General features: G+C 32.5%; 2 protein-coding genes across 3 annotated transcripts; one reads left to right on the plus strand and one right to left on the minus strand.

Annotated features, from left to right (window-relative positions):
• Window positions 1-7,377: 7,377 nt before the first annotated feature.
• On the plus strand, window positions 7,378-10,377 carry LOC139839768 (probable receptor-like protein kinase At1g80640). The gene is made up of 10 exons (XM_071829918.1): window positions 7,378-7,544; window positions 7,707-7,880; window positions 8,193-8,443; window positions 8,605-8,737; window positions 8,849-8,912; window positions 9,018-9,114; window positions 9,226-9,328; window positions 9,447-9,565; window positions 9,690-9,779; window positions 10,093-10,377. Exons 1-10 carry the CDS (start codon window positions 7,442-7,444, stop codon window positions 10,222-10,224), a joined length of 1,266 nt encoding a protein of 421 aa, XP_071686019.1. The 5' UTR covers window positions 7,378-7,441; the 3' UTR covers window positions 10,225-10,377.
• Window positions 10,378-10,858: 481 nt separating this feature from the next.
• On the minus strand, window positions 10,859-16,742 carry LOC139904454 (plasma membrane ATPase-like). 2 transcript variants are annotated; one of them, XM_071886379.1, is made up of 14 exons: window positions 16,686-16,742; window positions 15,992-16,111; window positions 15,652-15,750; window positions 15,035-15,487; window positions 14,250-14,576; window positions 14,041-14,160; window positions 13,797-13,919; window positions 13,527-13,631; window positions 13,130-13,439; window positions 12,398-12,912; window positions 12,131-12,304; window positions 11,518-11,700; window positions 11,255-11,436; window positions 10,859-10,955 (listed from the first exon to the last, which is right to left on the minus strand). In XM_071886379.1, the coding sequence occupies exons 1-14, from the start codon at window positions 16,740-16,742 to the stop codon at window positions 10,859-10,861; spliced, it is 2,865 nt and encodes a 954-aa protein (XP_071742480.1). The 2 variants fall into 2 exon arrangements, with proteins under 2 accessions (XP_071742480.1, XP_071742481.1); XM_071886380.1 differs by lacking the exon at window positions 16,686-16,742 and having other exon boundaries at window positions 13,130-13,435; window positions 13,523-13,631; window positions 15,992-16,099.
• Between the last annotated feature and the right edge of the window lie 712 nt (window positions 16,743-17,454).

Consider the following 17,454-nt stretch of genomic DNA (forward strand, 5'->3'; position numbering starts at 1 on the left):
TCTGTATCTATAATTTCAATCAGTATGTGAAAAATACAGTCTAAACATACTTAAGTGTATAAATATTGTTGTTATATATGTATATAAATCTGCAAGCAGATTGGGTCCAATGCACAAGCAGGTTAGGTCCAATGCGCAAGCAGGTATGGTCAATCTGCAAAGCAGGTTTAGTCAATCTTCACGCAGGTTGGGTCAAATCTGCAAGCAGGTTTAGTCAATCTGCACTCAGATTGGGTCAAATGCGCAAGCAGGTTTGGTCAATCTGCAAGCAGCTTGGGTCAATGTCCATCTAGTGAATTCACCTTCACCTTCGTATATGTATATATTTGTTTTCACATACTGCACTCAGCTTGGGTCAATCTACACTCAGGTTGGGTCCATCTAGTGAATTCACCTTCACCTTCACCTTCACCTTCGTATATGTCCATCTAGTGAATTCACCTTCAGCTTGGGATATATATATATATATATATATATATATATATATATATATATATATATATATATATATATATATATATATATATATATATATATATATATATATATATATTTTTTTTTTTTTTTGCAGAAACAAAACAAAGTGATTCTGATGCTACATCCTTGTACAAATCAGAGGGTAAAAGTAAAGAAAAAAAGAAGAATATGGATGTGAGTTTCAGATTAAAAGTTAAGAATAATTCAAAGACAGAGTAATTTAAAAACAGAAAAAAGAAAACAAAAGTTACAAGGTATAAACCAAAAAAAAACAAGAATCTATTAATACAAGGCAAAGTCTAAAATCATTATTTAAAGTTATAGAAAACTTAAGTAATGAACAGAAAAAAGATATGATTGATATGGGATTTCAAAGTCTGATACCTTTTAGAAATTACCTGGAAGATTGTGTTTATGGCTTGTTGAGAGATTGAATACAATAGAGTTGAAACTTGATTTAGGGTCTGTAGTTCTTCAAATTATGAAAGAAGATGTATATGATATACTTGGATTCCCAAGTGGAGAAATACATGTAAATGCCGTAGACAGAGCAGGTATCGGTACAACATGGTTTATTAATAAGTTCGGACGTCAATTTGGGAAAGTTGCTAGAACAATACAAAGGATATTTGTCACAAGTGTTCAAGATTCAATTATGTCTAGTAAAAATGGAGGATTTGATTTTAAATTGAAGATATTAGTATTGATAATGACAATAATGGCAAAAGTAAATGCACTTTCAATAGAATCAAACACCATCCCAACTAATGGCTTAACGCAATCAGCAACAGTGGGGGTCCAAAACCTTTTCCCAGCAGTATTTATAGATTGAACACCAACACAATAATTTTCTGGGACATAAATACCTATAAATGAAAAAAGTTGAAACAGATTGGTGAATAATATAACATAGATTGAATTTTGAATTTCGTAAATTCACATTCATCCGAGAACAATGTTTACATGGACTGAATAACAATGTGTACATAGATTGAAGTGAGTCCATCATATAGATTACTATTCAATCTGTGCAGACATACATTCAAAATATGAGCAGATTGACATTCAATCTTTGTGCATATTGAAATTCAATCTCTGTGCAGATTGAAATACATATGAAAAAGAACCATGCATAAATTCACCTATTTGAATGTCTGTATGCACAGATTCAATAATAATCTATATGATGGACTAACTTCAATGTATAAAGTTCACCTAATTTTTCATCTATTGAATTCATCTTCATCTATAAAATTCATCTTCATCTATACTAAAGTGAGTCCATTATACAGATTGAATATCAATGTAAACATACTACGTAACAATTGTAAAACATAAGCAGATTAAAAACCCAAAACTAATTGCAGATTGAATCGAATCTGCTTGCAGATTGACTCAATCTGATTGCAGATTGACTCAATCTGCTTGCAGATTGAAGCAATCTGTTTGCAGATTGAACCTATCTGCTTGCATAAACAGTAAGATATGTACTCACAATCACCCTCTGAATCAATAAACTCGAAAACCTCTAAATCATTAACTTCAACATCACCGTCTCCAAAATAATTATCGGCATTCGAATCAAACAACACAATACGATCTGACTCATTACGCTCATCATTTAGGTCGGGACGATCATAAGCGTCGTTCACGAATGTAGAATTATGTTTATCTGAATCTCCCATCGAATTCAATGAAAATCGATCGCATAACAAAAACTATTCAATATGAAAACTGTATTGTCGACTGATTTTATACCTAATCCCTAATATGAATTAATATGATAGGATGAAAATACCCCTTACTGTGTAAACATGTCGAGGGGAAAAAAATCGCAGAAGTGCTGTGAAAAATGGTTGGTGCTATAGGTTCTCTCCATACTCTAGTTCTCTCAAGATCCTTTCACTATATATATATATATATATATATATATATATATATATATATATATATATATATATATATATATATATATATATATATATATATATATATATATGGTCGTAATCAAGAGGGAAGCACTTTTTTGGTGGGAATGGGAAGCAAATTTTTTTTTCGTTTTTTGAAAAAACTTTGTTCACGAACATTATAGATTAGGTGAAAATATGAACATTTAAAAAAGACACTTTGTGATGAATGTCATTATTTTGGCGGGAAAACGCTCGAAGAAAAAAATAAAAACATTCAATGCATTGAATGCTTTACTGCTGAGTTTATTTGCATCGTTTTGTTTTCATCTTGTGTGAAGTATTTTTTTCGAATTTAGCCCGATTTAGAGTTTAGGGTTTAGGGTTTAGGGTAAACCCTCAACCCAAAACCATAAACCCTAAACTCTAAACCGTTCGTGTTAAAATATTCAATCTAAACCCTAATTTCTAAACCCTAAACCCTAATTTCTAAACTCAAAACCCTAATTTCTAAACCCTAATAGCTAAACCCTAATTTTTAACCCCCTAATTTCTAAACCCTAATTTCTAACCCCTTAAATCAAACTCAGAATCAAAACATTCAATGCATTGGATGTTTTCATTTTTTTTTCTTCGGTCGTTTTACCGCCAAAAAATAACATTCATCACAAAGTGTCTTTTTAAATGTTCATATTTTCATGTGATCTTGATGCCTGAAAAAAAAATTCGAAAAAAACGAAAAAAATTACTTCCCCCACTTCCCCCTAAAAAAGTGTTTCCCTGTAGATTATCTCTCTCTCTCTCTCTCTCTCTATATATATATATATATATATATATATATATATATATATATATATATATATATATATATATATATATATATATTGAAAGGATCCTGGAAGAACTCTGCATAGCAGAGAACCCAGAGAACCATCACTTGTGCACGATGAACATGAATTCGTAACATCAATCGAAGGCGTTTTAGATGATGATTCCAATATGAAAGTTGCTTAAAATGTTGCATCTAATGCTCGCCAATCGTCAATTTAAGCTGAAACATCATATAGATTATGAATTTGAGCTATGAAGAAATTGTTGACTTTTTTCCCCAAATCTTTGACTCGCGAATTCGAGCTCAAATCTAGGAGTTAGAATCTGAAACTTTGCACATAGATTCACATGATGAAACCTAATAAATCTGCGTTTTTAATTTTTGCTATAGGTTTGATTTTGAGAGATTCAATTTTCTTACGAAGAACAGAGTGTGTCTGAACCAAAAACAAGCTCAATCTGCACGCAGATTGACTCAATCTGCACGCAGATTGACTAAATCTGCACGCAGATTGAAGGTCGAGCTGCACATAGATGAAGGTCGAGCTGTTGGTTCTCTCGGTTCTCTACCACCTCTGGTTCTCTCTGTATCCTCACCCTATATATATATATATATATATATATATATATATATATATATATATATATATATATATATATATATATATATATATATTCTTTCTTTTTTTCTCTTTTTAAAGCTCCATGAAGCAGTTAACTGCGAAGGGCTGAAAATTTGATAACTGCCACATGATTGTTAGCTGGTTCCAACCTTTTCTCCATGAATAAAGTAGTGATTGTTTTTCCTTCACTTTTTCTCTTTACTCTCTATTTTATATTTTATATACGTGTAAAAACAATTCAATTCATCATACATGTACGTATATACGTATATTAATTAATCAATTAATAATAATAGAAAAGATTTTTATAAACATGGTCATTTAACTTATCGGTTCATACGTAGAAAACTAATATTTTAATTATATATCTGTCACTCTAAATTTTTTTTTACCGTTATAACAATATTTTATGTATCTAAATCACAGTTTTGAATGATACATTTTTTTTATAAAAGATAATGATGATTTAAGTCAATGTATTTTTCCTTTGGATAATAGATAAATAAAATATAAAAAAAATTTAACGTTAGTTTTAAGAGATATCGTTGACGTATGGTGTATAAATGTGTTGTACAATTCAATAATTACCCTATCTCTAATTACCCCCGGCTAAGCTTTGTCAATATTACAAAACTTTTACATCATTTTCATGAATGAATACGAGTAATACAATATAATAAATCTTTCATTATTTCTCTATATTATAAACTGGGCTATAATTAGTTGAACGAATATTATTATCTGTTGTACTTGTTAAAAAAGCTTATTTCTAATAATAAAAAAAATCAAATTCTGTCTTTTATTTATAGCTCCGAGTTGTATTGTATAGTTTTGTCTAGTAATTTAGCAGTGAGTATGTGTAAACGCATGTTTTGGAAGCTCCACTAATTTATTTTGAGCCAGGAATATAATTACAGTAAGTCAGTAACAATACAAGAATCGTAAAGGATAATCTGTGGTCAGGTACTTTAGCCCTGTTTCGGAGTTCCGATTTGCTTGTTAGGTGTTTTTGTTTAGATGTTTGTTTATTAGTTTTTGTTGGTTACTTCGTTTATGGGTTGAGGCTCGGAGTTTAATTAACGTTAGCTCGTTTTTGTTTCGTTTGAGTATGGTTACTGACTTACTGCCCTCGAGTTCAGTGGCAGAAATAGGTAGGGCAGGGAGTATCAACCCCCAGTGAAGTTTTATTTTTTAGTGCAATAAATTTGAATTTTTTCATTTTGTTCTCAGTGAATTTTTATTACCAAAAATCTTCATAGGCCTCAAGATTTTGACCCAAAAGCTTGATATATTACCCCAAAACCTCGATACATTGCCCAAAAACCTCCATATTTTGTTCAAAAGCCTCCATATTTGTTCAAAAAACTTTCTACGCTTATAAAAAAACTTTCGCTCCCGGTGAAAAAAAAAATTTCTGTTTCTGCCACTGCTCGAGCCCTGTTTCGTTTATATTATTTGCATCCATGTTAGTCCTTTTCTTTTTTTCGTGAAAATGATTTGTTATAAAGTTTTTGTTTTTTTGGCCAAGAAAAAAGTTCAATATCAGTAGATTTATGACTTTTTCGCGTTGTTGGTCTGTCGTCTGTATATCAAATTGCATGCCGCGTCCCTGTCCTTTTTTAGCTCCAGTGGTCCTTTAATTCTACAAAGTTGCCTTGGTGGTCCCCCGTCTATTTTTCGTTAAAAAAAATGTATGTTAGGTTCCATCACGTAATTAACACGTGATGTCATTTTATGACTTAAAATTCATCTTAAACGACATCACACAATGGCATTTAACGGACATTTTTAAAAGAAAATAGACGGGGACCACCAAGGCAAACATTTGTAAAATTAAGGGATCACCAGAGCTAAAAAGAATGACATGGACGTGACATGCAATTTAATGTATAAACGATGGATTACCAGTGCAAAAAAGTCAAAATGTATATGAAAAATGCTAAACAACTTATTATATTTAAGTTTATAATTTCTGTTAAATTTAATTATAAAGTACTAAAATTTTATTTTTAAAGTTATTTTCTTATATAATTTTACTATCAATATTTGTTCATGATAACTTTCTAGTTATTAATAAAGAATTAATTTGTATATAATATGTTTTTGCATTCTTCGATCTCGAATTTAGATAGAAGTACGAGGAAAAATATTAAGAGTGTAAGACAATGTTTTGCAATTTGCATGAGAAAGAACTTTGCATAATGCATTACATAATTACTATCTCCGTCCGAAATTATTATTTGAGGTGATTTTTTTTTCAAGTTTAATATAAATTTGTGAGTTGTCTGCTTTATATTTCATTGAATAAATTATTTTAAGTAAAAAGAGTATTTAACAAATTAGTTTATATATTTAATATTATATTTATATTTATATTCTCAAATATAAAAAAAAGTCGTAATAGGAAATTAGGTGGCATTTTATTGTTAAATAATTATTAAAATTAAGTGATAATAATAAGAGTAGTAAGTTAAACACCAATTTTTTAAACGAAGGGAGAATATTAATTTAAAAAGGTCATGGTTTCAAAAAAGCATGCCTTTGTGGTAAAACAACCTTGAGGAAGAAAATTATAAATTAATTTAATTTTTAATAATGTATAATACAATAATAATATAATATAATATCATGTTAATAAAAAATGTATTGTTAATAATATAAATATATTGTCAACAAAAATGTACTGTTTAATTTTATGTACTTTTTACCAGTGTTGCAAAATTCGGCCGACTTGGCCGACGCGTCGGCCGATGCGTCGTTTTTTTGGGTTCTCCGTCCCGTTTTTTCTAAAAACGACTCAAAAGGCGGTCAAAGCTAAAAGTTCAGTCAAAGTCTGTCAAAGACGATCAAAGTTGGTCAAAAACGGTCAAAATCAGCCAAATTTTCATCAAGATGTGATATGTTTCTAAAATTAGGGTTTGTTTTCATTTTTTGGGCCGCCCTTTTCTCTGTATCCTTACTGATTATGTACTCAGTAATATTAATTGAGTTTGAAGTTTGATTGTATTTAAATTCAAGTTCTTATTTAAGAAATTTATGGTACAGAATCAACTATTTTATACATATATAAATATATATTCAAGAAATTATTAATAAAGTCAACGTTGGTCAACGACCGATGCGTCACCGACGCGTCCCCGACTCGACCGACGCGTCCTTTTTAGGTCTCGACCGATGCGTCCCCGACTCGCGACTTTTACAACCTTGCTTTTTACTCACCCTTTTTTGTTGTGATTATAATGAAATGAAATATTACAAGTCTCTTAACTTTTTTAGAAACAAAACTAGATAGTATACTAGATATATAAATACTAGTTACTGTAATAATAATATTAATATTAAAAACTACAATATAAAATATAGAGATACATTAATGCACATAATTTTATGTGTGAGAAAAAAACAAAAAACATTCAAAATTCAAAGCATGAAAGATAAAACCATCAAGACAAAACACATGAATTTTATGAACACCCACCATTTTTAGCTTTTTTTTTCCTTCTAAAAATCAAATCTTTTATGCATAAAAAAACTGAAATAACTCTTGTTTTCATAACACTGATTTTGGTTCCATCCATATTTTGCATTCCCAAATTTTTTTCTATGACAGACCCTCCTCTTTCTTCCATGGCTGACCCTGTTCTTCCTACAGAGAAAAAACCAACATTTTCTCAGTTTCCCACTGAAAACCAAGCTCAAACTCCTGGTAATTTCTCATAAAGTTCTCACCTTTTTTTCAAATAATTGTTAACAAATTTATCTTATCTTTGATACCCACTTGCATTTTGTCAATTTTTTTTTTTTTAAAATCAGATGGGTCTGTTGTTAAATGCCTCATTGAGTAATTATGGCCTTTTTTGTTATACAGGAGGTTTGGAAATTAGAGTAGTTCATCATGAAGATTTGAATAAAAGGATTCTTGTAGCACTCATTGTTGCTTCAACTTTACTTGTTGCAATTTTACTGTTTTTATCATGTTTATGGATTTTCAGATTAAAAAGGTCAAAAACATCTGATATGAATAAAGCCCAACAAAGTCAAGGTATACTTTTTTTATCTTTACAAACTTTTATGTAGTGTAGTGTTTAAAAATGCATTGAAAGTAAAAAAATTTATACTTATTATTTAAACTATTATTACTATTACGATTGAATAAGTTATTCGATACATGTAATAGCAATAAATGAAGATCCATAAATGTAGTAATATATAAACTTATGAAAGATACATACAATAATGTTTTGGGAAATTTTTGGTACAATTTCAGACACCTAAACCCTTTTTTAATACTATCATTATGATTTATGGATATGGATATTTATATCTTTGTTGAACTTTGTGTTTTACTACTCAGATGCTTCAAAAGGGTTGTCACTGGGACCAATTTTGGATAAATTTAACCCATTGAGAATGGCTGGTAAAAAGGGGTCAGTGACTGTTATCGAATACGAATGGTTAGTGTCTGCAACAAACAATTTTCATGAAGACAATATCATAGGACATGGTGCATTTGGGAGTGTGTACAAAGCTTGTTTCAATGATCATTTTCTTGCAGCTGTTAAAAGAATCCATGGTGGAGGACCAGATGCAGTTAGAGGATTTGAGGTAATTAATTAGAGGTGACAATTTTGACCCATTTTCAGGTTCTTTTAATGTCGAATCGTCAAAACAATAGATTTTTACTAATAGGGAATGTGTAACAAGTCACTTGAAATGGTTTATTGCATACATAAAACCATCAAAACATTTATGTGGTTTGTTTGCAGAATGAGATAAATTGTTTAAGCAGAGTTCAACATCAGAACATTGTTAATCTTTTGGGTTATTGCATACATGGTGAGACCAGGTTTTTGGTCTATGAAATGATGCATAATGGTTCACTAGAATCTCAATTACATGGTAAGTTCTCTATCACTTCTTAAAAACAAAAAATTTAACGTACCATAACATTATAATAACGATCAGTTATAGATTATTTATCACTATTGTTTTTTGTATACTACTACTCAGGGCGGTCTCATGGAACTGGTTTAAGTTGGCAGCACCGAATGAAAATCGCACTTGATATTGCAAGGTATTCAATTTTTTTGATGATTTTATTATATAACATATATTGGATGGATTGGATAATGTTGATTCTTCATGAGTAACATGTGGTATATTGATCTTTTTGATGTAGAGGACTAGAGTATCTTCATGAGCGTTGTACCCCACCTGTTATTCATAGATATTTGAAATCGTCGAACATACTTCTAGGTTCCAACTACAACGCTAAAGTAAGACCGCTAATTCTTAAGTCTACGGGTGGCAGTTTTGACCTTTATGATGATCTATAGACAAATGAAAGACTCTTTGGTTGACTTTTAGATGTTTGATTATAATGTCAGCTTTCTGACTTTGGACTCGCTATAACGGATGGGATTCATGGCAAGAATAACATAAAGCTTTCAGGAACACTAGGTTACGTAGCTCCAGAATACCTCTTAGATGGTAAGCAAACAAAATACTCCTTAATTTATTGATTTTTGTGCAAATTGCATGCAAAATGAAATTGCTTTCTTTCAAGTTGCGCAAATGTGTGTATACATAATACGTTTAATTTGGACAGGTAAGCTTACCGATAAGAGTGATGTTTATGCGTTTGGAGTTGTACTTTTAGAGCTGTTAATAGGAAGAAAGCCAGTAGAGAAAATGTCACCATCTAAATGCCAATCTATCGTCACATGGGTATGCAATATAGTCAAACATAATTATCTATAATCTATAATCTGTAATTATTATTCATATTCATATTTATTATTAATCTAGAAAAGAAAGCGACTAAAAATTCAAAAATGTATTTGGAATACAGGCAATGCCTCAGCTAACTGACAGATCAAAGCTTCCAAGCATAGTTGATCCTGTGATTAGAGATACAATGGACTTGAAGCACTTGTATCAAGTTAGTACAATCGTTTTACTCAACTTCAAGTTATAGGTGTCAATTTCGACCCATTTACTTTTCAAAGTGTCAATTTTGACGCATTTTATTTAACTTTTATTAAAAAAGTAATGTTTTTTATCATTATATGTCACAACTACTTACTTAAAGTTTTTTTTTTTTTTCTTTTTAGGATAAAAAGTGTTCTGGGTCAATCCAGCTTTGACCATTTTGGCCCATACAGAAATTACCCATTTTGAGCCACTACTAATCTAACTCATCCAACAACTTAAATAATTGTTTAGTCATGCTACTGTTTTACTTAATTGGACAGGTTGCTGCTGTAGCTGTGCTATGTGTACAACCAGAACCAAGTTACAGGCCATTGATAATGGATGTTTTACATTCTTTGATCCCACTTGTACCTGTTGAGCTTGGTGGGTCATTAAGAGCTACAGAACCTTGATTAATCTGTTTTTATCTATAAACTAGATTATTGTATATGCACTACAAATGATAAACTTATTGAGCTAATCTTTATCTTTTGCAAAATGTCAAGAAAGGCCCATATAATTTACAAAAATTCTCATTTTAACCACTTTAATTTTGTCAAATTATATGGGGCTTTTTATTCATTTGAACTTTATAGTCAATCATCTTATTAAAAATTTGAACTTTTACTCATGATTTGCAATGTGCATGATAATAACATTTAATGTTGTAGACCTAAAAAACATCTTTATTTTGTGACTCTGCAGTTGGTTGTTGGTCACATGAATTTATTAAAACTATCACATGAATTCATCTGGAAGATGTTGTACTTTATGTGCAGATAGTTAAAAGCATGACTTCAAAATGAAGGCAGCAAGTAATACAGATGATAGATGATGTTCATTAAACAAAACTGACATTCAATAACTGAATAAATGTAGAAAATGAATATATGTTTTTGCCTATTGTGAATCGGGTATAAGCCGATCTCATCCGGTGGCTTATTTTCCACATCTCGGTTATGATGATCTTCAATGAAAAACAGACCTTTTCGAAATCATGATTTCCTAACGTTTATTCTCTTCTCCAAAAAATGTGCCTTCGACAACCTAAACTGTGTAGTGTTGTTGGATGGTTTCGATATCGAGGCCTTTAAGCTTCACTACCGATTCAACATGCCCTTTTAGAGTGTGAAGCTCCCTCAGCCTGTACAATTCTGAAAAATGAAATCTAGGATCGTTCGGAACAGTTAAATTGGGTAACCTGTAGTGCAGGTCCAAATGGGTGGGTCCTTTGACCTCCCAACTCTTTGTCTTTAAATTTTTAAACTTATCATATTACTAATATTAATGGATTTTTTTACCTAGCCTTAATGGGTTTCGTTAACACGTATAAGAGTAATGTATATAGCAGTTAATTATTAACCTTAGAGTATCTAATTGTACAATATATTTCTGCGTGTTAACGACAATCTTAAGGACTTCGTTTTAAAACTTGAAGCTTACCTAGCCACCTCAGCACGCCTCTTTGCTTGTTCTGCAAGTTCTGACAACTCTCTGTAGTCATTCTTGTCTTTCAAGATTTCGTTTGCGTTTGGTGCTTGGAGACCATGCAACGTACGTTGATCCGTGGCCCATTGGGCTTCTCTCTCACCGCGTCCATAGTCCTTTTTGGAGGTGAAAGCAGTCTACATTCAAACATAAGAGTGTATTAGCTATTAAGTATTAACAAAATTGATATAAAGATTAGTTAAAGAATGTAAACTTGCCCGTTTTTCGAGCATATTGTCCCAAGCCTTGCCACTCAAAGCGTAACGGATGATGAATTTGAAGATATCTAATGGGAAGTAGAAGATTATGCTATAGAGCCAGATCACACCAGCCCAACCCCAACCGATTCCTTTCACTCTTGCGAAATCCCAATTTGCGTAGACCGCGATCGTGGTAGCAATCTTCATGAAGTAAGGTGGTTAGATGGGCTTAAGTCTCAAAAGATTAGAATAGCCAACTTCAACCCATTTACTTGTGAGTGGGTTGATTTGGATCATAATTGTTCTCTTACCGGTCAATGGCTAAAATAAGAATCTAAAAAAGTTAGCTAGGACTCCCCCTCGTGGCCACAGAGGTTCACCCGCGATGACTTCGGGCTGCCCGCAAAGCGGGTAGTCGCCCTCGGATTAGTCGGCTCCCAAAGCGGGTCGGAAACCCAGGTATACCAATAAAAAAAAGTTAGCTAGGACAGTAAAGGGACAAATGGGTCGTAAGATGCCCAAATGGTATATCTATTGCAAAATACCCCAAAACAAAACGGGTCGAAAGTTACCCATTTTGACTGTTACCCAACTATGCCATTCTGTCATTGTTAAATAAGAATGTACTCACCAGCTGAGCTATAAAAAAGGCGGTAAGGAGTAAAAGACCAGGACGTTCAATGAATGACCAGCTCCTTGATCGTGTAACGAAAATGAGTGCCTGACTGATAATACTAACTTGAAGATAAAGAGCTGACATCAGCTCATATTCTGAGTCTCTGATCGATTTCACACCAAATCGTTCCTGAAAACGCCATCATTGATACATATATCGTTAGGTAAAAGTAAATGACACTAAATTACAAATCTAGTAAACAATTACTCTTATTTATCTTACCGTAAAAAAGTCAGATTCTTTTGCTAACCAGAAAAAAATAACTGTCATAACTGCTAAATAAGTTCCAAGAACAACCCCAGTAGCAAAAATCTCTTTTAGCTTCCATGAATCGGGCATAGGTGAAGGTTTGACTTTATCTTTAGATATTGTCATAATGGTTCCATCATTAAGAATTGCAATGATCAAAACCATAAAAGGCGAGAAATCGAATTTCCAAATAAGAGCAATTAGCATGAACCCGAGCACGATACGAATGGTGATCGAGACAGCATAAATGGTGTAGTTTTTCATCCTTTGAAAGATAGCTCGGCTGGTTAAAACCGCGCTTACAATCACACTAAGTCCCGGTTCAGTCAACACGATATCTGATGCACCTCGAGCTGCGTCAGTGGCATCAGCAACAGCTATACCAATATCGGCCCGTTTTAATGCTGGTGCATCGTTTACACCATCTCCTGTCATTCCACAAATATGCTTTCGCTCCTGTAGTTTCCTCACAATCTCATATTTATGTTCTGCAGCACATACAAAAGTGTCAATTTAAGTGACTTGAATCTCTTAACGGGTCAAATGGGTTAGGCTAAAACTCTTAAGTTAAATCATTATAAACTGAGACAGGGGAACTTCATCCGTAAATCTATTCACATAGATAAAAGATACTTTTTTTGACCCGTGACCTGACCCGCCCATTTTTCCACCGTAGCATAACAAGACTGAATATAAGTCGTTTACCAGGGAAAACTCCAGCAAAACCATCAGCCTTTTCGATTAGTTCTTCAATTGGGATGTCTGCAATAGCCGAATCTTTGTTTTGACCAAGAAGTGAAGAAGATGGGTACATATTCGTACCCATTCCAAGTCTGCGACCCGTTTCTTTTCCAATAGCTAACTGATCACCGGTGATCATTTTCACGTTGACACCAAGGTGTAGGGCCCGTCGAATAGTTTCAGCACTGTCATGTCTTGGCGGGTCAAAAAGTGGCAATAAACCTACAAACTCCCACGGGCCTCCAGAACTCTCCTTAGTTTTCTCAGGTACTGTCTGTATGATTATTTATAATCATTAGTTTATGGATCAAAAATTTAAAAGTTTAAAACTTCAGAACATTATAAATATAAAGATACTTACTTGCTGGCAAACGGCTAAAGAACGAAGACCACGTTCAGCAAATTTATCGATGATTGAAAATACCTTATTCTTGTCATCAGTCTTTAGGTTGCATAGCTCCACAATCTAAGAGTTTGTATAAAGGAAACGGGTCAGTAAACAGAGTTTTGTATAAAATGATTTTGGGTCAATCCAACCCATTTCAACTAGTACAAAACGGATGTTAGCTACTCAACCCGCCCATTATGCCACTTCAGAGTTTAGTAGTTAATGTAAAACAGTTTAATGTACCTGCTCAGGTGCACCCTTGCTGACTCTATGCCAATTTCCGCTTTGATCAATGTATGTCATTGCCGTTCGTTTGTCTACTGGATTGAATGGTAGAAAATGCACCTCAGTTACCCCTGCTCGTGCCTGCATCAACAAATAAATTTGAATATCATATTATATTATCATTATAAATTTATAATAATAATCTTTATATTAACTAAAATATGAACAATGATAATAATAATAATAATAATAATGTAAATACCTCCTTAGGATCAGGAAGCATTCCTACAATACAAGCATCAATTGCATCTTGATTCTCCACTCTTGAAGCCCTTGCTCCCAATAGAATCACTTGATCCTTATCAGTATCCTTTATGAAAACCTGAAAAAGAAAAAAAGTATTGATATTTTATGAAAAAAAAAAAAAGATTACATTTAAATATGATCATGTATGTATATCTGAAACCTGACCTCAATGAGAGTTTTGTCAACTGTAAGTTTGTTCAAGGTGAGGGTACCAGTTTTGTCACTGCACAAAACATCCATTCCCGCCATTTCTTCAATGGCTGTCATTCTCTTAGTGATAGCACCTTGCTCCGATAACTTGTGGGACCCGATTGCCATGGTCACTGACAACACTGTTGGCATGGCAATTGGGATACCTCCAATGAGTAGAACAAGTAAATTATCGATTCCGTTTCTATATGTTCGTTTCTGAATTGGGTACATCACCACTATTTCGATAATTAGCCCGACTGCTATGGAGCATATGCAGAAGTTACCTATGGATGTCAACACCTGATAAAAAAATTCATCAAAACATGTTAACTTGATACTCCGTACTAGTTTAAAAAAACTATAAATATCAAAAATTTTATAAACCCCATCTATGTACTTAATGGATTACAAAACGGGCAGTGGCTAATTTAGGATCAACACTCAAAGAGTCCTGGATTTTTCTTTCAAAACTAATTATATTTAAAGAGTAATTTAGTAGCCATTTGCCTTCAAAAAAATGTAAATATTTAATATATATGGATTCCTATAGTTAAATTTAGTGGTGTGTTATACAACTTTACACCTGCTAATGTAGATGCACCACTGAAAATCGGTATGGACCTGAAATCTTTCTAGGACCGAGCCATAGGCCTAAACATTTCAGTAATTTCTAACATTTGACCGAAAAGATTAGGCCCAAATGTTCGGTCTGCTGATGTCACCATGATGCAATACAATTTTTCATGGCGTATTGATACCTTTTGGAAATGTCCGACTTGATTTGTGCTATCGACTAAATGAGCAGCCTTTCCAAAGAACGTGTGGACACCAGTAGCGATAACAACAGCTTCAATCTCTCCTTGTTTGCAAGTAGAGCCCGAATAAACGCTATCACCTGGATTCTTGGTCACGGGTAATGATTCACCAGTCAATGCAGATTGATCAATCTTAAGAGGATCTCCTTCTAAAAGACGTGCGTCAGCTGGGATAATATCACCCAATTTGACACTAATAACATCACCAGGTACCAAAATAGCAGCGTCTTGTTCATCCCATTTCCCGTCACGTATGACCTTTGTTTTTGGTGCAAGACCTGCCATAAGAGCTGCTGCAGCGTTTCCTGCATTGTTTTCTTCGATAAAACTAATAGTCGAGTTGATTATTAGTAATGTTGTGATTCCAACAAAATCTTGCCAATCTGGAGGCTTGCCCTGCAAGTAGATTCACTCTCAGTTAGTAATAATTAAACAAATTATTATATGGATTTTGGCTAATATCACATGATCACTTTCATGGATCAACATGGTACAATAACATTTTTCAAATTAAAATTAAAAGACAAAAAAAAAAGATAGTTTAGATAGAGAGATTGTACCCCTCCATTGGCCAAGACAATAGCCATAATTGCAGCAGCTTCCATGACCCATGACAATGGATTCCACATGAACCCTAAGAACTTTAGAAGCTTGCTTTCCTGTTTCAATTTCACCAATCAAGTTTCATTAGTTTCTTGAGCATAAAGTATAACAATAAAGTATCAAATAATTTTCAGAATTTTCAATGACATCCTAAAAGTTGTCGTCAACGTGCACAAAAGTGATACAGTTCGGTAACCGTCACTTTAAAAATGAGTACATAACTACTATGTACAACACTTTATGCACATTAGCGATAGAAAAAACCTAATTTTTGTTTATTTAAAATTGTTTTTCTACCTTTTTCTCTTCTAGCTTGTTAGGGCCAAATATATTGAGCCTGTTATTCCCTTCTTCAGTAGTCAATCCCCCTTTTGTACATTTCAAGGTTTCAAATACTTCCTCAACTGGAACAGTCTCCTGCATTTTATATTAAAAATCACCGAATCAACAAATCGATCCCGATAAAAAAAACATGAACACATAAACTATACTATACTTATCATAACATCTTGATTGAATCATCTTTCAATAGATCCACATTCAAATAACAATACAAAATATATCATTCTTTTTCCATATCCTTGATTCAAAACATAGATACAGACCAAACTATATTTCTCATAGATTCATGATTCCAAATGCCCAGTATAAACGTCTCATTCTAATGTATTCATGAATCAGCCCTCACGCATAGACAAAAAATTTATTAATATCTGTAGCCTTATGTAGAGTGTATGTGTGTGTGTCGTTAAAACTACAATTATCATTAGTTTTTCATTAAATTATAGATTTTAATTTGTCATGCAAATGTATAATCAAAACAGGAATCCACATCCTATGCAAAACCTAGACAAATAAAAGTACACATGTTTAAAAAAAAATAAAAATTCTATTCAAATTTGTGGTGATTGGATCAATGAATATCATGAAATGATGATATAATTAACAGAATGAATGAACATAAGTGGTACGAAAATCAAATCGTTCATACAAGATCAACATTCTCTTTGGTGAGATCATCCCAGCTGATACTCGAGCTTCCGGCCATTGTTGTTGTTGTGTTGGTGAGTGCAGAGTTGAATGGTGTGTGAATGTAAGAGCATGTATTTAGAATGTGAAGTGCAATGAAGGGGAATGAAAGGTACTATATTAATGGAAGAAGAAGGTTAAACAAGAAAGAATGAGAGTGAAACAAGGAGTGGACGTTGGAGGTTTTTAAGGTGTACGTACATTTGTATACGAGGCCCTTATTTGTGTAATGTGTACACATTCAAACTATGTATTGTGTATGTGTAGTCATCATCATTCATTTCATTGTGTGTATAACATTATAAGCGTACATTTTTTTTTTTATAATATAAGTGTCCATATATAAAATAATAACACTCATTTGTTTGTTATGATAGTTACTAAATCATTGTGTGCATTTATATTGAAAATTGAAAATGATGATTAAAATTGAAGCTTAATTTGGACAGGGATGCGACTTAATCCAACTTATGAAATTCTCGAGATTAAAATCGAAAACCAAATTATTTACAATTTAAAGAAAATAATAATAAAATTTTAAATATTAATTCTACTTTTTAGTTCAATACAAACTAGTTATCTTTGTATATATCAATTAATTAATTAACATTTAATTTATTAATTTAGGATTTTAATTTGTTTCAATTCCAAAAAGTAAAACGACAATTGAATTCATCTTTTTATATCGAATTGGACATGAAATTATAATCCAATTTCGCTATAGCTATTTT

The sequence above is a fragment of the Rutidosis leptorrhynchoides genome, chromosome 4 (genome assembly GCF_046630445.1).
Source record: "Rutidosis leptorrhynchoides isolate AG116_Rl617_1_P2 chromosome 4, CSIRO_AGI_Rlap_v1, whole genome shotgun sequence".
NCBI lineage: Eukaryota > Viridiplantae > Streptophyta > Magnoliopsida > Asterales > Asteraceae > Rutidosis > Rutidosis leptorrhynchoides.